At 36.0% G+C, this 26,391-nt stretch overlaps 1 protein-coding gene across 1 annotated transcript in view; it reads right to left on the reverse strand.

Moving 5' to 3' along the window:
- The window catches only part of PCDH15 (protocadherin related 15), a 965,496-nt gene that overhangs the window by 371,713 nt on the left and 567,392 nt on the right, over positions 1–26,391 (reverse strand). The window contains exon 9 of the mRNA XM_064374141.1: positions 18,749–18,857. Within this exon, the coding sequence (XP_064230211.1) occupies positions 18,749–18,857 (109 nt within the window). The remainder of the gene's footprint in view (positions 1–18,748; positions 18,858–26,391) is intronic.

Consider the following 26,391-nt stretch of genomic DNA (forward strand, 5'->3'; position numbering starts at 1 on the left):
ATCTTCTCAAACTGATAAGCAACTTCAGCAAAGTCTCAGGATACAAATCAATGTATAGAAATCACAAGCACTCCTCTATACCAATAACAGACAAACAGAGAGCCAAATCAAGAGGGAACTCCCATTCATAATTACTACAAAGAGAATAAAATACCCAGGAATACAACTAACAAAAGATGTAAAGGACCTCTTCAAGGAGAACTACAAACCACTGCTCAATGAAATAAGAGAGGACACCAACAGATGGAGAAACATTTCATTCTCATGGTGAGGAAGAATCAATACTGTGAAAATGGCCATACTGCCAAAAGTAATCTATAGATTAAATGCTATCCCCATCAAGCTACCAATGACCTTCTTCACAAAATTGGAAAAAAACACTTTAAACTTCATATGGAATCCCAAAAGACCCCACATAGCCAAGACAATCATAAGCAAAAAGAACAAAGCCGGAGGTATCACACTGCTGGACTTCAAACTATACTACAAGGCTACAGTAATCAAAACAGCATGGTACTGGTACCAAAACAGAGACATAGACCAATGGAACAGAACAGAGACCCCAGAAGAAACACCACACATCTACAACCATCTGATCTTTGACAAATCCAGCAAAAACAAACAATGGGGAAAGAACTTCATGCTTAATAAATGGGGTTGGGAAAACTGGCTAGCAATGTGCAGAAAGCAGAAACTGGACCCCTACCTGTCACCTTACACTAAAATTAACTCCAGATGGATCAAAGATTTAAACACAAAACCTAACACCATAAAAACACTAGAAGAAAACGTAGGCAAAACCATCCAGGACATAGGCATAGGCAAGGACTTCATGACTAAAACACCAAAAGCAATGGCAATAAAAGCCAAAATAGACAAATGGGATCTAATTAAACTCCAGAGCTTCTGTATAGCAAAAGAAATCATGATTAGAGTGAATTGGCAACCAACAGAATGGGAAAAAATTTTTGCAATCTACCCATCTGACAAAGGGATAATATCCAGAATCTGCAAAGAACTAAAACAGATATACAAGAAAAAGAAACCCCATTCAAAAGTGGGTGAAAGATATGAACAGACACTTTTCAAAAGAAGACATATATGAGGCCAACAAACATATGAAAAAATGCTCATCATCACTGGTCATTAGAGAAATGCAAATCAAAACCACACTGAGATATCATCTCACACCAGTTGGAATGGCGATCATTAAAAAATCTGGAGACAACAGATGTTGGAGAGGATGTGGAGAAATAGGAACACTTTTACACAGTTGGTGGGAGTGTAAATTAGTTCAATCATTGTGGAAGACACTGTGGCAATTTCTCAAGGATCTAGAAATACAAATTCCATTTGACCCAGCAATCCCAGTACTGGATATATACCCAAAGAACTATAAATCAGTCTACAATAAAGACACATGCACACGTATTTCACTGCAGTCCTGTGTACAATAGCAAAGACCTGGAACCAACCCAAATACCCATCAACGATAGACTTGACAAAGAAAATGTGGTACATATACACCATGGAATACTACACAGCCATAAAAAACAATGAGTTTGTGCCCTTTGTAGGGACTTGGATGAAACTGCAATCCGTCATTTTCAGCAAACTGACACAAGAACAGAAAGCCAAAAACCATATGTTCTCATTCATAGACAGGTGTTGAACCAGGAGAACATGTGGACTTGGGGAGAGGAGCATCACACACTGGGGGCAGTTGTTGGGGGAAGGGGAGAAACAGCGGGGTGGGGGTGGGGATGGAGGGGCGGGTGGGGAGGAATAATATGGGGAGAAATGCCAGATATAGTATGCACCTAAAGTAAAATAAATACAATTTTAAAAAATAATAATAGAGTCAATTGCAGCATTTTAATTATTAGAGCCAACAGAAATAGTGGTTACCAAACCACTAACTCTTTATTTTTATGTATACTAAAAAAATTCTATACACTTTTCACTTTTAAATTTTTATGGAGGAAATCATAACCTAAATTAATCTCTTGGTAAAAAGTTAATTTTCTATCCTACAGAAAATTATGAGTTTTCTGTAGGATAGAGAAAAAATGCCATACAATTATTTTCATGTAATTAAAATGTGGAATTTTAAATCACATATGTGTTGATCAAGATAGTATCACCATGATTAAGATAGTAAGCCTATCCATAATTGCCAGAAGTTTCCCTGTAACAATGTCTCCTTTCTCTTCCCATTCATATATCTCACCCTATGCAACTAATGATCACTTTCTGTCAGCATAATAGAAATGGAACCATTTATACAGTATGTATTATTTTTTTATTTTATTTTATTTTATTTTTGAGATGGAGTTTCTCTCTTTTGCCCAGGTTGGAGTGCAATGGTGCTATCTTGGCTCACTGCAACTTCCCCCTCCTGAGTTCAAGCAATTCTTTTGTCTCAGCCACCCAAGTACCTGGAATTACAGGCGCCCACCACCATGCCCAACTAATTTTTGTAGTAGGGACGGGATTTCACCATGTTGGCCAGGCTGGTCTCGAACTCCTGCCCTCAGGTAATCCAGTGGCCTCGGCCTCCCAAAGTGCTGTGATTACAAGCATAAGCCACACTGCCTGGCCTTACAGTATGCATTCTTTTGTTAGATGTGTCTGGCTTCTTTCATTTAGCATAATGATTCTGAAAAGTCCATGTTGTTTCATCTATCCATAGTTCATTTATTTCTATTGCCTAGGTGTTATTCTATTGTATGAATATGCTACAATTCATTTATCCATTCACATGTGGATGAACACTTGAGTTACCTCCTGTCACAAATAAAGATTCTATGAAGTTTCTTGTATACATCTCTGAATGAATCTATGCTTTCATTTATCTTGAGTAAATACCTAAGAGTGGAATGGCTAGGCCATATATGTATGTCTAAATGTTTTATTAAGAATTTTGGGGCAGGGAACAAGTCTATTAATTTTCAGTTATATATAGGTTTGTGTAGTCAATATCATAATCAGGATACAGAATGGTTTTATGATCAAATAACTACTTTGTGTTTTCCTTCCCTGAAGTTTAATCTTTAGCAATGACTGATTTGTTCACAACCACCATACTTTCATCTTTTTGAGAATGACATTTAGATGAAATTGTATACTACAAAGATTTGGAGACTGGCTTCTTTCAACTCAGCATAAAGCATTAGAGATTCATCTGAATTGCTGTGTATCAGTAATATTATATTTTCATTGTTGAGTAATGTTTAACTTTTAAAGGAATTGCCAAACTATTTTTCTAATGTGTCTGTACCATTTTACATTCTTACCAGCAATGTATGAGCATTTCAGATCCCCCATATTTTCACCAAATCTTGATATTGTTAGTCTTTTTTAAAATTCTGGCCATTCTGGTGTGCATGTAGTGTTTTTCATTGAAGTATTAATTTTAATTTCCCATTAGCTAATGATACAGAGCAACATTTCACATTCTTATTTTGTTTGTAAATCTGTAATAATTTCTTAAAATGTTTTGCCATTTTATAATTGTTTGTCTCATTTTTATTAAATTGTTTTCATATATTCCCCAAACAAGTCATTTGTTGGATATATTTTGCAAATATATTCTTTTTCTGTCATTTGCCTTTTTAATCTATTATTAGTGTCTTTTGAAGAGCAAATGCATTTTTACTTTGATGAGGTCAAATTTTGTATGTTTTTCTTTCATAGGTTTGCATTTGTTATATTTAAGAAATTGTTGCCAACCCTAAGGCCATAACAATTTTTAGCAACATTATCTTTTAGATGCTTTATAGTTTTAGCTCTTACATTATGTATATAAAGCTCTTACATTATGCATACAGTTAATTGAAGGCAGTATGGATGCCTGACCTAAACTATATAATTATGACTCTTATTTCCTTGAGCAGTGGTTTGTAATTCTCCTCGAAGAGGTCCTTCACATACTTTGTTAGTTGTATTCCTAGATATTTTATTCTCTTTGTTATTATTATGAATGGGAGTTTGCTCTTGATTTGGTTCTCTAGTATTGGTGTATCAGAATGCTTGTGATTTTGCACATTGATTTGGTATCCTGAGACTTTGCTGAAGTTGCTTATCAGCTTAAGGAGACTTTGGGCTGAGATGACGGGGTCTTCCAAATATACAATCATGTGGTATGCAAATAGAGGTAATTTGGCTTCCTCTTTTCCTAATTGAATATACTTTATTTCTTTTTCTTGCCCAAATGCTCTGGCTAGAACTTCCAATACTATACTGAATAGGAGTGGTGAGAGAGGGCATCCTTTTCTAGTGCCAGTTTTCATATTATTTTTAAATTATTAAGTTTTCCTTAACACTAAATATTTAAAAAAACCTTATCTGTTTTTTTTTCTCAGCGCTGTATTTGCCCATCATTTATTAGCATAGTTCTTCTGATTCCACACATATAATTAATTGAAGGAAGTGCGGATGCCTGACCTAAACTATATAATTGTCACTTCATCTTTTAGTAATGTTTATTTAGAGAAAAGAATCAGAAGTTGGATATACAATCTGTACCATGAAAATAATGGGCATCTAGAGAGGAAAGGCCCTCTAAAACCACAACTTAAAATTCCTGTTTCTGCTATCATTTTTGGCAGTTACTTGAATTCTGGAAAAAACCAAAGTCCTTTCAATAAACTTCCTTTACTGCCAAGATGAACTTAAGTTCATCTCTGTATTTTTCACCAAAAGAGTCCCATCCAGGAAAGCATTTGTTTTTAATGCTTGATATATTTGAAAATGCACATCTAATAAACGTCAAAGGAACCCTACATCAAAAAAAATCGGTATAAAATTTTTCCCTTCTCCACTGAGAATGTATATCTTTACACATAAAATTAATAACCTGATTAACACAGAAATAAAAGAGAACACTGTCTTCTAGGTGCCATGAAGATGTATGGTAATTCCTCAAATTTTGACACTGTTGATGTATAGAAATTACGGTTTCAATTAAACACTGCTAATGAAAACATCCACAATTTCCTTTGGTAGAACAAAAACAACTATAACATGCAACTTGTCTCCAGGTAATTTTTTTGTAAAAACATTTTAATGACCCATGAATGCTGAATACCCTGGAGACGTCAAAGTATTGAAATGAAAAAACATTGTACAAGAATAGAAATACATGTCTAGGTTCAAGGTCCCAACAGAGTCTCTTATTTATCCCACTTAGAAAATGTAATATTCATTCTATTTAGCAAAGTTTAACTCATCTAAAAATATAGCTGCTTCTGAACCATCTCCAGAGCTTTGGGTTTTTTTTTTTTTTTCAGTAATTCCCTTATTTAATCTTGGGGTCAATTATATTAATAATCTATTATTCTGACATTAAATTCACCTGCTACCCCTTTTACATACTAAAATTTTGTTGATAATTTTATCCATTATTTTTATCTATTTCCTAAAAACACATTTGTTTTTGTATCGAGTTATCCCAAGGTTCAAATATGTATTAGAAAAATCACCTCAAATTTCTCATTATTTTCTTCCATTAGTCTTAACTTCAGCATTTTTCCTTTTCAGCTGCTAGATTTTCTTGGGGCATTCTTTGATAATTCTAAATGCAGAAGTAAACTACATTTGTCCTGCTTTTACATCTTCCAAAAATCATCAGCTCCAAATCTCCTTTGCCAAACTTATTTTTCAGCTATTTGTGATAAATAACAAACTTCACTTTTTAACCAAAATGCTTTATTAGCTGTGTAATAGCCACCAAAAAATGTAAATCCATTTTTTACCTATTTTAAGGAAAACTAAAATTCTTATATTAGTAGCCAATATCTCAAATTCAAATATTTTAGCTGCTGAGTGTATGATTACCATATTGTTTACTGAGAGCAATGGCAAGGATAACTGAGCCAGCCCCTCGAAGTGGAAAATTGCTCAGGGTGTAAAGTAGTAAACAGTATGTGTATATCATACATCAGTTAAACTAGTCCTTAGAACAAGGGATACGTGACCCTGCCCCATTGCTCCCTCATAGATAATACTTTCTAGTTTGTCTTTGATCAGTGAAAAGCAGGCACCAGCTGCCTGCCCGGTTTATTTTTGTTGTATGACAAAACACAGAACACCTTTCATTGATAATAATCACCTGCTGAGAGAGAATAAATACCTGAGTCAGAATCTGCTTGAGGCTCTCAGCCTGGAATTCTATCAGTCCCCTAAGACTCTCAGCCCAGAAGGCTGTGAGAGTTCCCTGATAGTCCCACTTTGCACTCTATCTTTGTGTCTGCTTCTTAATTCTTTCAGTGTCACCTGGGTGGGGGTGTATACAACCAAGATGGTTTCAGTATTAGGCAAATATTTTATTGGGTTGTTTTTATTATGCATATTTATGACTTCTATTCTATGGCTTTTTAAAGTATAGTTCAGGTCTACCCACACTGAAAGACCAAGATCCTTTCCCAGATCTTCTGAATGAGAAGCTCTGAAAATGGAGGTCAAGAGAAAGCATTTTGAATAATCTCACTGTATTCTCATAGCCTTTAAAGTTTGAAAGCCACCCCTTTATGGTTCATGATATGGTCATATCTGTTATTTAAACATAAAAATAATTACAAAACTCATAAACTACATTCTTGCTAACAGTACCACCATTTTTCTGACTATGCAGATTAAAATCCCCAAATTACTTTCACTAGCCAATTCTCTACACATTCTGCAAATGATTCTTTCTTACCTTTGAAAGTCTCTCTGATATGTTCCTTTTCATAGTCCTGATCTCTTACCCTACTCAGACCCTTGTTCTTTCATATTTGTGCCATGCTGATAGCCAACTAATATCTTCTGACATTCATTTTCCTTATAATCACTGAAGTAAACTTCCTAAAATGCTACTTTTATTCCTCAGTTATCTAGATAAAATTTTACCTATTGTGTACTGGGGTAATCCCTAAAATAGAATTGAAAAAAAAAGTATTAATTTCCTTTTCTTGATTGGTTCAACTTACATATAGTAAAATGTACAGGTCTTAAACTTTAATGTTTTAGGGATATAAATCCATGTTATTACCTCTCCTATTCAAATTTTAATTTTATATTTATTTTTAAACAAAATAATACAAAAGTAAACTTAGCTAATGCTTTATATACTGACTGACAGTGCGTCACTTTTTGTATGTTTTAGGCACAAGCAAGGAAACTTGAGGGAGATGTGGCAACTTTACAGTGTGAAGGGATAAGCAGGAGGGTATTATTCAGAGTTTTTTAGAGAAACAAAACAAATAGACTATAGGACATATTAGTATGGACAGAAAGAAAGAAGGGGGGGATTGGCTCCCTCAATCAACTGGCTGATTATGAGAATTTGTGATATTTGTCCATTTTCATGCTGCTGAAAAATATATACCTGAGACTGGGCAATTTACAAAAGAAAAAGGTTTAATTGGACTTACAGTTACCTTGTGGCTGGGGAAGCCTCACAATCATGGTGGAAGGCAAGGAGGAGCAAGTCACTTCTCACATGGATGGCAGCAGGCAAAGAGAGAGAGAGCTTGTGCAGGGAAACTCCTCTTTTTAAAACCATGAGATCTCATGAGACTTATTCACTATCATGAGAACAGCATGGGAAAGACTTGCCCCATGATTCAACTACCTCCCTTCTGGTCCCTTCCACAACATGTGGGAATTCTAGATGAGATCTGCTGCCAGGCACAGTGGCTAAAGCCTATAATTCCAGCACTTTGGGATGCTGAGGTGGGTGGATCACCTGAGGTCAGGAATTCAAGACCATCCTGCACAGCATAGTGAGATCCCATCACAAGATGAGATTTGGGTAGGGACATAGCCAAACCGTATCATTCTGCACCTGGCTGCTCCCAAACCTCACATCCTCACATTTCAAAACAAATCATGCTTTTCCAACAGTCCCCCAAAGTCTTAACTCATTTCAGCATTAAATGAAGAGTCTACAGTTCCAAGTATCACCCAAGACAAGGCAAGTTCCTTTCACCTGTAAATCTATAAAATCAAAAGCAGGTTAGTTACTTTCTAGATATAGTACAGACACTGGCATTTCTCCCATTTGGAATATACAGCCATTCCAAATGGGAGAAATTGGCCAAAACGAAGGGGCTACAGGCCCCATGCAAGTTCAAAATCCAGCAGAGCAGTCAAATCTTATGCTCTGAAATGATCAGCTTTGACTCCATATCTCACATCCAGATCGTGCTGATATAAGAGGTCGACTTCCACAGCCTTGAACAACTCCACCCTTGTGGCTTTGCAGGGTATGGCCCCTTGCTGGATGCTTTCTTGGACTTGGTGTTGGGTGTCTGTATTTTTTTCAGGTTCATGGTGCATCTACCATTAATGGATCTACCATTCTGGGGTCTAGAGGATAGTGGCCCTCTTCTCACAGGTCCACTAGGCAGTGCCCCGGTAGGGACTCTAACCCCATTTTTCCTTTCTGCACTGCCCTAGCAGAGGTTCTCCATGAGAGTTCTCATACCACACCAAACAAACCTCTGCCTTGACATTTCCACATATCTTCTGAAATCTGGGCAGAGCTTCCAAACCTCAATTCTTGACTTCTATGCACTCACAGGCTCAATACCATGTGAAACTGCTGAGGCTTGGGGCTTTCACCCTCTGAATCTACAGCCTGAGCCGTATGTTGGCCCCTTTCAGCCAAAGCTAGAGCAGCTGGGACACAGGGTAAGTTCCTAGGCTGCATACAGTATGGAGATACTGGACCCAGCCCACAAAACCATCTTTTCTTCCTAGACCTCCTGGCTAGTGATGAGAAGGGCTGTCATGAAGACTTCTGACATGACCTGGAGACATTTCTCCCATTATCTTGGGGATTAACATACAGCTCCTTGTTACTTATGCCATTTTCTGCAGCTGGCTTGAATTTATCCTCAGAAAATGTGATTTTCTTTTCTATTAAATTGTCAAGCTGTACATTTTCTGAACTTTTATGCTCTGTTTTCCTAACAAAACTGAATGCCTTTAACAGCACCCAAGTCACCTCTTGAATGCTTTGCTGCTTATAAATTTCTTCTGCCAGATACCCTAAATCATCTCTCTCAAGTTCAAAGTTCCAAAAATCTGTACGGCAGGGGCAAAATGCTGCCAGTCTCTTTCCTAAAGCATAACAAGTGTCTCTTCTGCTCCAGTTCCCAACAAGTTCCTCATCTCCATCTGAGACCACCTCAGCCTGGATTTCATTGTTCCTATCATTATCAGCTTTTTGGTCAAAGCCATTCAGTAAGTCTCTACAGAGTTCCAAACTTTCCCACATCTTACTGTCTTCTTCTGATCCCTGAAAACTGTCCAAATCTCTGCCCATTACACAGTTCCAAAGTCTTTTCCACAATTTTGGGTCTGTATTCAGCAATACCCCACTCCTGGGAACAATTTACTGTATGCATTAGTCCGTTTTCACACTGCTGATAAAGACATACCAGAGACTGGGCAATTTACAAAAGAAAAAGGTTTAATTGGACTTACAGCTCCACACGACTGGGGAGGCCTCACAATCATGGTGGAAGGCAAGGAGGAGCAAGTCACATTTTACATGAATGGCAGCAGGCAAAGAGAGAGAGAGAGAGAGCACTTTTGTAGGGGAAATCTTCTTTTTAAAATCACCAGATCTTATGAGATTTATTCACCATCACAAGAATAGCACAGGAAAGACTTGTCCCCATGATTCAATTACCTCCAACCTGGTGCCTCCCACAACATGTGGGAATTCAAAATAAGATTTGGGTGGGGACATGGTAGCCAAACTATATCATTTGTTATGGATGCTAAGATCATCTACCATCTGTAAGTTAGAGAATGAGAAAAAGTAGTGGTGCAATTTTGTTCAAGCCTAGAGGCCTGAAAACCAGAGGAGACACTGGTATGAGTCCCATAATCTGAAAGACTGAGAACTAAGCACTCTAATGTTTGATGGCAGGAGAAGATGGATATTCCATGTGCCTTAACCCAGTCACACTGACACATAAAATTAAGCATCACAAGCAGCATTCTCTATTGTCTGTTTGCTTTCAACACATTGCAATGACTTTTAGTTTACATTTGGCCTGTTAAAGGATCTTTATTTTATATTATTAATTTTACACCAAACTAATGCTCATAAAACAAATAAACAGATGAGAAATATGTCTTCAAATAAACCTGAGATTAAAGGTAACATTAATAATGTGTACAGAAGTGAACACCAACAGAGATGGAAAAATTACTTGCCATTCCTCTGCTAGAACAGCTTAATCATCCAGGTTATTAGGTCAAAACCATGGAGATACAGGCAGACTGGAAATAAAGTCAGACTGACAAGTTTGCTGTAATTAATCCACTTATTTATAATGTTGATTTATATCTAATACAATTAATCATTTTCTTTCTTTTTTTTTTTTTTTTTTTTGAAACGGAATCTAGCTCTGTTGTCAGGCTGGAGTTCAGTAGCATGATCTCAGCTTTGCTTCCTGGGTTCAAGTGATTCTCCTGCCTCAGCCTCCCGAGTAGCTGGGATTACAGACACATGCCACCATGCTCAGTTAATTTTTGTGTTTTTAGTAGAGATGAGGTTTCACCATGTTGACCAGGATTTCTTGATTTTCTGACCCCGTGATCCACCCACCTCAGCCTCCTAAAGTGCTGGGATTATAGGGGTGAGCCACTGAACCTGGCCACAATTAATCATTTTCAATGTGATATCTGAACACTGAAATTTAATGACTGATAAAATACATGTATAATTCTTAAATATTAGATTGTGTACTCAAAAATACTTTTTAATTCATGGGATGAAGGATCAGAAAAGTTACATATTCATTGTAAAATGTAGCTATGGTTAGCTAAGTGATATGGTTTGGCTGTGTCCCCACCCAAATCTCATCTTGAAATATCACTCCCACAGTTCCCACATCTTATGGGAAGAACCTTGTGGGAGGTAACTGAATCACAAGGGCAGGTCTTTCCTGTGCCATTCTTGTAAAAATGAGTAAGTTTCACAAGATCTGATGGTTTTAAAAATAGGAGTTCCCCTGCACAAGCTCTCTTTTCTTGTATGTTGCCAAGTGAGATGTGCCTTTTATCTTCTGCCATGATTGTGAGGCCTTCCCAGCCATGTGGAACTGTAAGTCTGTTAAATCTCTTTCTTTTCTAAATTCTACAGTCTAAGGCATGTCTTTATCAGCAGGATGAAAATGGAATAATACACTAACACACACACACAATCTTGCCTAAACTTATTTACTTCTTAAAGTTCAGAGCTACACTTTATGACTTTTCACATCTCCTTGAATTACTTGAAGTAAATCAAAGATGGAAAACCTTTTTTTGTTTCCTAACAAGTAAAATACTCTTCCACTCCCACTCTTTAAAGATGGGCAGGACTTGTTCTTGCTTTGACCAATATATAATAGTGGATTATTTCTACTGATTTGATTCTGGGATCAGGCCTTCAGAAGCCTGGAAGCTTTTACTTTTGCCTTTATAAAGGACAGCCATACATGCAATTAAAAAAATTTTAAATAAATTCTATAAGGAATATTTCCTTTAAAAAATAATTTCCAAAATGTAGAGGTACATTAAAATTAAAAGAAGCATTCTAGATAATGGTAAGTCATGAGAAAAACACACCTCAGGGGGTACATTCAAGGTTGTATCATGTTTGAAAAAACCACATGTGCTCAGTTATAAGTGTTCAGTTATAAGAACTCAGTTGTGTAGCACAAAGATAACGAAATAAAACCTCGAGAAAACAAAAAAGGAAACAAATAGAAAGTATGGGCTCTCTTTCTAATAACTGTGAAATATAAAATTTTAAATAGAAGAAATGTAGGACCCAGGAACATTTTCATCCCTTCCTCATTGTGATATATGCATGGAGGAAGGTATAAAAATATATCTTTCTCTTCACATTTCCAATATAACTATACTCTATACTTGACCATAACTCCACCTACCAGAGTTAAAGGAGGTTTTTTTAAAAAAATTTAAACTGGGCTGGGCGCAGTGGCTCACACCTGTAATCCCAGCACCTTGGGAGGCCGAGGCGGGTGGTTCACGAGGTCAAGAGATAGAGACCATCCTGGTCAACATGGTGAAACCCCGTCTCTACTAAAAATACAAAAAATTAGCTGGGCATGGTGGCGCGTGCCTGTAATCGCAGCTATTCAGGAGGCTGAGGCAGGAGAATTGCCTGAACCCAGGAGGTGGAGGTTGTAGTGAGCCGAGATTGCGCCATTGCACTCCAGCCTGGGTAACAAGAGCGAAACTCTGTCTCAAAAAAAAAAAAAAAAAAAAAAAATGTAAACCAAGGTTTCTGGCTCTAGTATCTCCATTCTTAATCAATGTGTAACACCAATATTTTAGTTGCTAGAACATTCATAATATTCTTATAATCACACTTTAAAAAATAAGAAAAATAACTATTAACAATATTATAATATTTATATTTTAGCATGTAACATATATCTCATCTATGTTATTTAATAAATATTACTTTTCACACATTAGGTACTCATTAAGAGTACCTAATACTACAAGTTACTGTTACAAGATCAAGTCAGCAGATCTTCTTACATTATTATAAATAAATACATATTTTATATCAATATTAATGACAGTGCTGAAACAGTGTTTGATAGCTGTCAACATAATTTTACATAAAAATGTTCAGACTTGATAACATAATTAGAAGCAGAAATTTCATCTACATATATGATTAAGGACTCTACAGGTTATGCCTTTCAGAGACCTTCATTGCATCTTCTTCCATCAGCCTAGAGGCTTAGAGAAAATAATACTTTTGTGGGCCAGGCCCACACCTCCACTGCCCTATGTAACCTCAGGACACTGCTCCCTGCATCCCAGCGATTCCAGCTTCAGTCAGGTCTACATGGTCCCTAGATATATCTTAGGCCTCTACTTTAGAGCATGTAAGCCATAAGCCTTGGCAGCTTCCATGTGATGTTAAACCTGTGGCTGCACGGAGGGCAAGAGTTGAGGCTTGGAAGCCTCCACCTACATTTCAAAGGATGTATGGAAATGTCTGTGTGTCCAGGAAGAAGTCTGCTGGAGGGGTGGAGCCCTCATGGAGGATCTATAACAGGGCAGTGTAGAAGGGAAATGTGGGGTTGGAGACTCCACATAGAGTTCCCACTGGGGAACTGCCTAGTGGAGCTGTGAGAAGAGGGCAACTTTCCTCTAGACCCCAGAATGGTAGATCCACTGACAGCTTAGACTGTGTACGTGGAAAAGCCACGGGCACTAAACACTAGCCCATGAAAGCAGCCAAGGGAGCCGTACTATGCAGAGCCCCAGAGGCAGAAATACCCAAGACCATGGGAGCCCAATCCTTGCATCAGTGTGACCTGGATATGAGACATGAAGTGAATGGAGATTATTTTGGAGATTTAAGATTTAATGGCTGCCCTTGTGGGTTTCAGACTTCCATGCTGTAGCCCCTTTGTTTTGGCTGGTATCTCCAAGTATTTACCCAATCCCTGTACCCCACTGTATCTTGGAAGTAACTAACTTGATTTTGATTTTTCAGGCTTATAGGCAGAAGGGATTTGCCTTGTCTCAGAGGAGACTTTGGACTGAGGACTTCTGAGTTAATTCTGAAGTCAGTTAAGACTTGGGGGACTGTTGAGAAAGGATGATTGTGTTTTGCAATGTGAGAAGGACATGAAATTTCAGAGGGGCCAGAGGTTTAATGATATAGTTTGTATTTGTGTCCCTGCCAAAATCTCATGTTAAATTGTAGTCTCCAGTGTAGGAGGAAGGACCTGGTAGGTGGTGATTGAATCATGAGGGCAGATATCCCCCTTGCAGTTCTGGTGACAGTGAGTGAGTTCTCACAAGATCTGGTTGTTTAAAAGTGTGTAGCAGCTCTCCCTTCTTTCTCCTGCTCTGGTGTGTGAAATGCACCGACTTTGACTTCTGCCATGATTGAAAGTTTCTGGAGGCTTCTGAAGCCATGCTGCTTGTACAGTCTGTAGAACTGTGAGCCACTTAAACCTATTATTTTTTTTTTGTAATAAATTACCCAGTCACAGGTAGTTCTTTACAGCAGTGCAAGAATGGACTAATACAGAATGGGTATTAAATATTCTCTAAAAGTTCAGTAGAATTTACCAGTAAAGCATCTGATCTAGAATTCTTCTTTGTGGGAAGAATTTTTTTAGTATTAAATCCATCTATTTTCTTGTTGTAAGTCTGCCTAGATTTTCTATTTTTTTCTGAAGTCACTTTGAATAGTTTGACTCTAAGAATTTGTCCATTGCATCTAGTTTGTCCATTTGGCAAAAACTGTATATAATATTCTTTTATAACTTTTTTTTTATTTCTGTGAGCTAAGCAAAAGTTCCTCTCTTTCATTCCAAGTTAGTAAACTCCATCTTATCTCTTTTATTCCTGGTCAGGTTAGCTAGAGGTTTATCAATTTTGTTGGTGATTTTAAAGAAGTAACTTTTGGATTCATTCGTTTTGTTTTTCTAATCCTTCTTTTATTTTTATTTATTTTTATTTTTTATTTTTTGAGACGGAGTTTCGCTCTTGTTACCCAGGCTGGAGTGCAATGGTGTGATCTCGGCTCACTGCAACCTCTGCCTCCTGGGTTCAGGCAATTCTCCTGCCTCAGCCTCCTGAGTAGCTGAGATTACAGGCACGCACCACCATGCCCAGCTAATTTTTTGTATTTTTAGTAGAGACAGGGTTTCACCATGTTGACCAGGATGGTCTCGATCTCTTGACCTCGTGAACCACCCGCCTTGGCCTCCCAAAGTGCTGGGATTACAGGCGAGAGCCACTGTGTCCGGCCTAATCCTTCTTTTATTAATTTTCACTATAGTCTCTGTTATTTCTATTGTGTTGTTTAGCTTTCTTTCTTTCTTTCTTTCTTTTTTTTTTTAAAGAGGGTCACCTCCAATCTCCTTCATCACCTATGCTGGAATGAAGTGGTGCAATCATGGCTCATTGCAGCCCTGCAGCCTTGAATTCCTGGACGCAGGTGATTCTCCCACCTTAGTCTCCTGAGTAGTTGAGACCACAGGTACACACCACCATGCCCAGCTAATTTTTCTGTTTTTTATAGAGACGGGGTTTTGCCATATTGTCCAGGCTGATTTCAAACTCTGGGGCTCAAGGAATTCACCTGCCTCAGCTTCACAAAATGGTGGAATTACAGGTGTCAGCCACCATGCTTGGCCTCCCTTCTTCTCTTTTTCTTTAGTTTGCTCAAACTTTTCCAGTGTCTTCCTGACAAAGCTTATATTGTTTATTAGAGATTAAAATATGTGTTACAATATATTTTTATTTGTCTCTAAGAATTTTTCTAATTTTTAATTTATTCTTTGAGTCACTGATTATTTAAGAATGTTGTTTTATTTCCACACACTTGTGAATTTCCAAAATTTCCTTCATTATTAATTTCTAATTTCATTCTATTGTTGTTAAGAATAGAGTTTGTATTATTTCAATTCTTTTCAATTTAACAATATTGGTTTTATGGCCTAGCATGATCTATACTGAAGAACATTCCAGGTGCACTTGAGAAGAATGCATATTCTGCAGTTAGCGGGTAGTGTTCCGTAGATCTCTTTTAGGTCTAGCTGCTTTATGGTGTTGTTCCATCTTGACTTTTACTTCCTGCATGTGCAGAGTCTCAAGGTCAGCCAGAGAAGAAAGTTTAGGGCCTTTCCTAGTGTTTTCTGAGCATATATACAGCTTGTTCTTGTCTTTTTAGTTTCCCAGAAATTTGTTAAAGCTTTTTAACCCCCCTATGAACATCATTGTCTAGCATTTCTTTTAAAGACTTTTGGATAGTCAATAATTCTACCATTGATGGTTATGACAGTAGGACCAATCAAGAGGCTGACCATAGCCCTTGGATGACCTTGTCATAGACATCAGTATCCACATCCTCACAAAGAGTAAACAGACACTGTCTATAACAAATGAAATCAGGAAAGGAGCCCTCCACGTGACAACTTAACGTTAGCTTGGAGAAACACATATATTCAGAAGCATTTGGATGAATTTAAGGAAAATTAAGAGTTTTGACAAAGTCCATGAAGTTAATCCTTATCTGTGTGTGTGTTTGTGTGTGTGTATATATTAAGTTGTGTTATTTTTTGTGTGTGTGCATTTCCATTTGTACCAGACTGATGTGACTTAGGTAACATGCCTTATTTTTCTTCCTAATGGTAATAGCAATGTCAGCAAAAATGTACTGAGCATCAACTTTTCTCCAGGCAGTATTATGAGCATTTGCAATGTATTGGAGCAAATTCTCACAACTGTTTTATGCAAAGATCTATTTTTTAAAATCCTATATTAAATACAAAATATCTGGTTAGGTGGTGGCTCACACCTGTAATCCCAGTACTTTGGAAGCCCAAGGTGGGAGGATCGCTTAAGCCCAAGAGGTCGAACCTGCAGTGAGCTATGACTGTGCCACTGTACTCCAACCTGGGTGACAGAACAAGATGCTGTCTCAAAAGAAGAAAAAAAGAAGGACTAATTTCAGGTAAAGAGGCTAAATAAGTCACCTAAAATTATATGCCTGGTATGAATTAAAGTCAGGATTTTTAACATGGATAGTACAATTTTCAGAGTCTATGCTCTCAATCCCTACAACTCTCTTCCTTCTAAAAATGAAAATAAGGTAAAGGATATTATTCATTTAACTTAGCTATAAGAGCAAATAATTGTAAGAGTTTCTATCCATTGTTTGGGACTATCCATTATCCTATAGTTGTAGGCTGATGAAACATTCCATCATTGTGTCACTTATCTGTTAAAATTCTTGTACTGTCTTCTCATTTCACTCAGAGAAAAATACAAAGTAGATAAATAACATACAAGGCTCTCTAATTTCTGCCCTCTTTTTATCTTTCAACTTTTTATTTAACCTCATTCACTTCTCTCCAATGCTTCTGGCCCCCTTGTTATTTCTAAAACCCACCTGGCAAGCTTCAGCTTTCATCTCTGTCTAGAAACTCTTTCTGGAGGTATCAACCTGAATAACTTCCTCAGCCTCTGTAACCATTGTTAATAGCTTACCTTTTGATGACACAAGTGCTGATGATCCTACTTAATACTGAAACTTCTAATACAATCTTCCTCTGCTCTTCCAATCCCATCATATGATCAATTTTTCCCATAGCATTCACAACTTTCTACCTTTGATAATAAACACTTATTTTTTATAGAAATTATTTATTGCCTATCTCTATTGTCAGAAAACTGGCTCCACAAAGTGAGTGATACATCTTACTTCACAGTGTAGGTGCTCAGAGTGCTCATTTGTTAAAAAAAAGAATGCACATATATTTTAAAAGTGAAATAAACTTGAACACATGCATCCAACCAGCTCTGAGTATCATGGTTCTCCAAGTCTATTCTTAAGTTTCATCCTTTGGCTTTTGCATATGCTGCTTAATATAGAGATAATCTTCTCTTTTTCCACCTGGAAACTCCCATCTTTCTGCTAAAATGACTCTTCCTAAGAGTCATTTAAAATGCTTAATGCTCTCCTCCCACGAGCCCATATGTGGTTCAAACTTTATTTATAGTTCCTTATGTATTTTAATTTATATTTTAATTTTCTTTTTAGCCACAGACTCCACGACTCACTAACCTAGAACATTCATCTCTCATGTTTGTGTCTTTAGCATCTAGCTTATGTTTATGAAAGCTTTTTACAAATTAATAGCTTGATCTCTGCAATTGGCTTATGATATTTATGTCCTTTTAAAGACCAAAGGCTTGAAACAGAATTGCTTGAATTTTCTTTACAGATAGCATTTCTAAGGATATAGTGTAATATTTGCAAATCTAGTATTCGTTGGTTGTTGTGTATGTGTGTGTACGCACATAGGCTTCAAGTAAAAGGACAGAAAAGGGTTGAGGGCTAATGTTGAACTCCATTAAAGTTATTTTTCAAGCACATTTCAAAAGAGTCCCCGTCTTCCTTAAAAGATACATAGCCTGTCTCACATGTATCTGTCTGTCTAGAGGCTACACAAATCAGCAACATTCATATTTTGGCAAAAGCAATCTAAGAGGAGCAGTAAAATCAATTTTTCATCATTTTTGCTTTGGGTCCCATTAGTAGCATATACTTAGGGAAGGATTAGGACAGCTTCTGTGGAATTTTCCGTGAGAAGTATTTGCCAAAGGTTAATGTATCATGTTCCCTTGGGCTAATCATGATCTCACACCTTGTTTTCACATGGCTCCAAAATAGCTCTTTTTAAATTCAGTCATATATTATCAGAATTATGTATAGTATCCAACCAAAGATAGAATATGAGTAGAATGTTTTTCATTTTATATTAAAATTTGGTACTAGAGAATGCTTTATATGATAAGTTGACATGTAGAAAAAAATTGGATATTATTCAAATTTTTTGAACATCAACTTATCAACTTTATATAAGTTGATATTTAAAAAATTTGAATAATATCAAATTCAAAATATTAGGATATTAACAATATACAGGTTAATATCCTAATATTTTGAATTGCTTTGCTACTTCCATAAAAGTTATTCATTTATCATTCTGCATATTTCAGTCAAACCAACTGAGGAAGAAAATACCTTGAATTATTATTTCAAAATTTGTTTATACACGAAAGTAACAATCATGTCAAATAATAAAAAAACAACTTTGTTATTTAAAATACTTTCTTGGAATTGAGAGAATTTGTTTCTAAAAGATTCTAAAATGATAACTGATAGTGAAAAATGTAAGCAAATACAAACCGACAAGGACAGAATAGAGGATTCCTGGCCTATCTGATGGCGGTTGAATATTCCGGTCCTGATCAATGGCTTCGATCGGTGGCGTAACAGTAATGGGGTTCAGTTCTTCCTGAAAAAAAATTAGAAAGTTTCATTCAGCTACATTACTAATACTTCTTGAAGAAGTGCGGCAGATTCTTTAGTTTGGAAATCTATATAACATCTGAGACAGCAGTTAAACTCAAGTTTCAACATTTGTAATCTAATACCTTTGTTAGTTAATTTTGAGTGTTAAGAGGAAGAAAGATACCCTCAAACTCACAATGGTAAGACACAGCAATTATGCACACACACATTCATATCAGTAACTACTTCTAAAAGGAAAGCAAGGAAGAATAATGCATTTTTAATTTTCTCTAGAGGATTTCACAGAAGAAATAGCAGACTATCAGTTTATGAAGTAATAATGTTTTTCTCTTCACTTCAGACAAGATTTATAAGAATATTTATATTATTCAGATCAATGAGACAGAAAATTAACAAAGATATCCAGGACTTGAATTCAGATCTGGATCAAGCAAACCTAATAGACATCTACAGAACTCTCTACCACAAATCCACAGAATATACATTCTTCTCAGCACCACATCACACCTACTCTAAAATTGACCACATAATTGGAAGTAAATCATTCCTCAACAAATGCAAAAGAATAGAAATCATAACAGTCTCTCAGACCATAGTGCAATCAAATTAGAACTCAGGATTAAGAAACTAACTCAGATCCACACAACTTCATGGAAACTGAACAACTGAGTCTTGAATGTCGATTGGATAAACAAAGAAATGAAGGCAGAAATAAAGATGTTCTTTGAAGCCAACGAGAATAAAGACACAACATACCAGAATCTCTGGGACACATTTAAAGCAGTGTCTAGGGAAAATTTATAGCAATAAGTTTCTACATGAGAAGCAAGGAAAGATAGAAAATTGACACCCTATCATCAAATTGAAAGAGCTAGGGGAGTAAGATCAAAAAAACTCAAAAGCTAGCAGAAGACAAGAAGTAACTAAGATCAGAGAAGAACTGAAGGAGATAGAGACACAAAAAACCCTTCAAAAAATTAATAAATCCAGGAGATGGTTTTTTGAAAAGATCAACAAAATAGACCACTAGCCAGATTAATGAAAAAGAAAAGAGAGAAGAATCAAATAAATGTGATAAAAAAAGATAAAGGGGATATCACCACTGATTCCACAGAAATACAAACTACCATAAGAGATTACTACAAACAACTCTATGCACAAAAAACAGTAAATCTGGAAGAAATGGATAAATTCCTGGACACTTGCACCTTCCAAGGTCTAAACCAGGAAGAAGTCGAAACCCTGAATAGACCAATATCAAAGGCTGAAGTAGAGGCAGCAATTAATAGCCTATCAATCAAAAAAAGCCCAAGTTCATTGGTCTATATCTCTGTTTTTGTACCAGTACCATGCTGTTTTGATTACTGTAGCCTTGTAGTATAGTTTGAAGTCAGGTACCACTCCTTCTGAAACTATTCCAAACAATCCAAAAAGAGAGAATCCTTTGCAAATAATTTTATGAGACCAACATCATTCTGATACTAAAACCCAGCAGAGACTCAAGAAGAAAAGAAAACTTCAGGCCAATATTCATGATGAACACTGATGCAAAAATCTTCAATAAAATAATGGCAAACTGATTGCAACAGCACATCAAAAAGCTTATCCATTATGATCAAGTAGGCTTCATCCTGAGGATGCAAGACTGGTTCAATATACACAAGTCTATAAATGTAATCCACCACATAAACAGAACCAAAGACAAAAATCACTATTATCTCAATAGATGCACAGAAGACCTTTGACAAAATTCAACAATCCTTTATGCTAAAAACTCTCAATAAGCTAGGTATTCATGGAACGTATCTCAAAATAATAAAAGGTATTTACAAAAAACCCACAGACAATATACTGAATGAGCAAAAACTGCAACCATTCCCTTGAAATCTGGCATTAGACAAGGATGCCCTCTCTCACCACTCCTACTCAACGTAGTATTGGAAATTCTAGCCAGAGCAATCAGGTAAGAAAAAGAAATAAAGGGTATTCAATTAAGAAAGGAGGAAGTCAAATTGTCTCTATTTGCAGATGACATGATTGTGTATTTAGAAGACCCCATCACAGCCCCAAATCTCATTAAACTGTTAAGCAACTTCAGCAAAGTCTCAGGATACAAAATCAATGTGCAGAAATCACAAGCATTCCTATACAGCAATAACAGACTTAAATAGAGTCAAATCAAGAATGAACTGGCATTCACAATTGCTTCAAAGAGAATAAAATACCTAGAAATACAACTAACAAAGGATGTAAAGGACCTCTTCAAGGAGAACTACAAACCACTGCTCAAGGAAATAAGAGAGGACACAAACAGATGGAGAAACATTCCACGCTCATGGTTAGAAAGAATTGATATTGTGAATATAGCCATACTGCCCAAAGTAATTTATTGATTCAATGCTATCGCCATCAAGCTACTTATGACACTCTTCACAGAACTGGAAAAAACCACCTTAAACTTCATATGGAACCAAAAGAGAGGCCGCATAGCCAAAACAATTCTAAATAAAAAGAACAAAGATGGAGGCATCATGCTACCTGACTTCAAACTATACTACAAGGCTACAGTAATCAAAACAGCATGGTACTGGTACAAAAACAGAGATATAGACCAATGGAACAGAACAGAGGCCTTGAAGGAAACACTACACATCTACAACTATCTGATCTTTGACAAACCTAACAAAAACAAGCCATGGAGAAAGGACTTCCTGTTTAATAAACGGTGTTGGGAAGCCATGTGCAGAAAGCAGAAACTGGACCCTTTCCTGACACCTTACACTAAAATTTACTCCAGATAGATTAAAGACTTAAACATAAGATTTAACATCATAAAAATCATAGAAGAAAACCTAGGCAAAACCATTCAGGACATAGGCATAGGCAAGGATTTCATGACTAAAACATCCAAAGCATTGGCAATAAAAGCCAAAATAGACAAATGGGGTCGAATTCAGCTCCAGAGCTTCTGTACAGCAAAAGAAACAATCATTCGAATGAACCAGCAACCAACAGAATGGGAAAAAAATTTTGCAATCTACCCATCTGACAAAGGGTTAATATCCAGAATCTAAGAAGAACTAAAACAGATTTACAAAAAAAAAAAAACCCATTCAAAAGTGGGTAAAGGACATGAACAGACACTTTTCAAAAGAAGATATATATGAGGTCAACAAAAATATGAAAAAGTGCTCATCATCACTGATCATTAAAGAAATACAAATCAAAACCACATTGGGGTATCATCTCACACCAATTAGAATGGCGATCTTTAAAAAATCTGGAGACAACTGGTGCTGGAGAGGATGTGGAGAAATAGAAACACTTTACACCTCTGGTGGGATTGTAAATTAGTTCAATCATTGTGGAAGATAGTGTGGCGATGCCTCAAGGACCAAGAAATAGAAATTCCATTAGGCCCAGCAATCCCATTACTGGATATATATCCAAAGGATTGGAAATCATTCTATTATAAAGACACATGCACAGGTATGTTCATTGTGGCACTGTTTACAATAGCAAAGACCTGGAACCAAGCCAAATACCCATCGATGATAGACTGGACAAGGAAAATGTGGCACATATATACCATGGAATACTATGCAGCCATAAAAAATGATGAGTTCATGTCCTTTGTAGGGATATGGATGAATCTGGAAACCATCATTCTCAGTAAACTGACACAAGGACAGAAAATCAACGTTCTCACTCATAAGTGAGTGTTGAACAATGAGAATACATGGCAAAGGAGGGGGGCATTACATACTGCAGGCTGTTGTGGAGGAATAGGGGACAAACAGCATGGGGTAGGGAGGTTGGGGAGGGATAACATGGGGAGAGATGCCAGATATAGGTAATAGGGGGATGGAGACAGCAAACCACATTGCCATGTATGTACCTATGCAACAATCCTGCATGTTCTGCACATGTACTCCAGAACCTAAACTGCAATAAAGTATATATAATATAAAAAATATTTATATTATTTCCCTGCTAAATCATTATTAAAGTTTCATATAAATTATATTAAAATTAAATACTTAAAGTAAATAATTTCATAAAAATAAAAGTCACATTATTGCCAATTTCATATAATTAAAATTGATTTTATATTATGCCGGTACGTACATGTATTTTACAATGATCTATTAGAAATAATGTTTAAAAATATAACATATTTCTTTAATTTGGCATTTCCCAATTTGATATTCAGTACTATTCTGTTGTGCTATCAGAATTGGCAAACATTTTTCTGTAAAGGACCAGATATAACTATCTTTAGGCTTTGCCAACCATATGGTGTGTGTTGCAGCTGCCCTCAACTCTGCCATTAAAGCACAAAAGCCCAAGTGGGCATGGCTCTGTTGCAGTAAAACATTAGGAAAACAGGTGGTATGTGATATGAGGTTACTGACTACTGTGATAACAGTGCTAAAAATACAGTAATAGGCATGTTGAAAAATAATAAAAAGCTTATCTACACAGATAAACTTGGGAAATTTGATATTAAATAAAGCTTTGAAAACTAATCAATTGTACTGCAGGTGTTTTCAGAGAATTAATTATACTAATTTGCAAACTGACTTTCTAAGAAAAGGATACTATTTCTACATTTTCTAGAAATAGCCATTAACCTCCTTTTGAAATAATACCTTTAGAACACAGTTTGGGAAACACTACTTTAAGTTTTGCAAGTCTCATCCCAAATACATAAGTGGTAATTCTAAAAGGAAATAATTCTAAAGGGTAATTCTAAAGGGAAATTCCATTACATATTTGGGCTGAGGGCTATGAAACTTAGAGTTTCCCAAACACTTAGTATGTTTAAATATCTGACAACTTTACATTCTAAAGAATTACTGCAATATTCTTATATTATTTCTTCTGAAATGACAGAACATTAAAACACGTCATGTACTTTTATACAAAACCAGTAGTTTCAGTTCTCAGCAAAAATGTACAGTGAGGGCATGCTAAAAAAAAAAAAGCAATTATATTAAACTATTATTTATAATATTTAATTTTATACTGAAATTATAATAATAATTATTGACCAATAATTTCAACACCATAGACATCAAAGGGGTTTCTCTTGAGTTCATTATAACTAATAGGCCCTAAATATTATAAAAGTATCTTCCTGAAAATAAAGAGCTCCTGAAAATAAAATAGCAACTTACTAATACTCTATTCTCTCCTTTAAATGTGGATTCAGAACTACATTTAAATATATCCATATTTAAATATTTTAATATATTAAAAATATCAAATCAATATCAAAAGTACTCCATTAAATCCGGATGCTTATTGTTTCTCTCACACAACTCCCACTAAAATTTTCGTCCCACACTGCCCCTTCTCTCTCTCTCTATGCCTCTCTCTCTCTCTCTCTCTCACAGACATATTCCCAATAATCAATTTCTTTGGTCTGCAATACTTATATTTTTTCCTAAACTGAAAACAGATCTGAAGTTCTTCAAATACGTATGTTTGAACATAGGAGTTAAGAGTTGACCAGCTCTTCCTAGTCATTTCTACAAGGAATCTGATTGCATCAAAGTCAGCTTACAGTTAAGCTATATCACTCCTGGTTACTATAATTAAAACTGCAGTAATTTTTCCAAAACTGAGACTCTATTCAGATCCTGTAAAAGCATTTCAGATCTGAGGATTTTTGGAAGTTCCATTCTGCATCTTACAGTCAGAGAAACATACCAACATTTCCTAAGCAATTTCTTTCTATTATCAAGTAAGTAATTTCTTACCTAGAAATTAAAATAAAATTGAATCTTAGCTTTTCTTTTGGAATACTAAATGTAAGCAAATTGTAATATTTGAGGAAATGTCTGCTGATCATTGTCATCTATTTATTTCTATAGATATGCAAAATTACCTATAAATAAGCAGTTTTAACTTTGGTAATTAGTAATGTAGTATAAAATAGTCTTTCTATAATATCTAGAGTTGTTGAAATGAGCAACATAATTTCTTTACATTGAATTGTTGTATAAGCAACATAAAAACTGAAAATAACATATCAAACAAATCTGGCTTTCACAAGTTTCTGGAAATTTAAAACAAATGTTGTTGTTTAAATAACTTATTATAAATGACATTTTATCTTGTCCTATAGAGACTAGCAACTTATTTTAAGAGATTTATTTTTCCTTCTGCTACCATAAATCAGACTGTCAGATAATCTAGGAGTAAAGGTGGAAAGAATGATTTCATAAGTATAATGTCTATGATTACCTCTCAAGTAAATTGTGATCCTTGAGGGTTGAAATTTTAAATATTAATACATAATATTAAAGGATACTAAAATTTATAATTTTAGGATGATCTTGTTAAATATTTAACATATTTTATAAAGATATATAGCATTTAAGTCAGAGGTAGAACATGTATATGCATTCATTAAAAGAAACAACATAGAATGCTTCTCCATCTGTTTGTGTCCTCTCTTATTTCGTTGAGCAGTGGTTTGTAGTTCTCCTTGAAGAGGTCCTTGATGTTCCTTGTTAGTTGTATTCCTAGGTATTTTATTATCTTTGTAGCAATTGGGAATGGCAGTTCGTTCTTGATTTGGCTCTCTTTAAGTCTGTTATTGTTGTATAGGAATGCTTGTGATTTTTGCACATTGATTTTGTATCCTGAGAATTTGCTGAAGTTGCTTATCAGTTTCAGGAGATTTTGGGCTGAGACGATGGGGTCTTCTAGATATACAGTCATGTCGTCTGCAAATAGAGATAATTTGACATCCTCCTTTCCTATTTGAATACCCTTTATTTCTTTTTCTGGCCTGATTGTTCTGGATAGAACTTCCAGTACTATATCATGGTTAGGATGAATCAATATCATGAAAATGGCCATACTGCCAAAAGTAATTTACAGATTCAACGCTATCCTCATCAAGCTACCAGTGACCTTCTTCACAGAACTGGAAAAAAACACCTTAAACTTCATATGGAACCAAAAGGGAGCCCACATAGCCAAGTCAATTCTGAGCAAAAAGAACAAAGTGGGAGGCATCACACTACAGGACTTCAAACTATACTACAAGGCTACAGTAATCAAAACAGCATGGTACTGGTACCAAAACAGAGATATAGACCAATGGAACAGAACAGAGGCCTCGGACGCAACACAACATATCTACAACCATTTGATCTTTTACAAACCTGACAAAAACAAGCAATAGGGAAAAAAATTCCCTGTTTAATCAATGGTGTTGGGAAAACTGACTAGCCATGTGCAGAAAGCAGAAACTGGACCCTTCTTGACACCTTACACTAAAATTAACTCCAGATGGATTAAAGACTTAAACATAAGACCTAACACCATAAAAACCCTAGAAGAAAATCTAGGCAAAACCATTCAGGACATAGGCGTAGGCAAGGACTTCATGACCAAAACACCAAAAGCATTGGCAACAAAAGCCAAAATAGACAAATGGGACCTAATCAAACTCCACAGCTTCTGCATGGCAAAAGAAACAGTCATTAGAGTGAATCGGC

This window comes from Aotus nancymaae, unplaced genomic scaffold, assembly GCF_030222135.1.
Source record: "Aotus nancymaae isolate 86718 unplaced genomic scaffold, 86718_ANA_hifiasm-v0.15.2.pri h1tg000010l, whole genome shotgun sequence".
NCBI lineage: Eukaryota > Metazoa > Chordata > Mammalia > Primates > Aotidae > Aotus > Aotus nancymaae.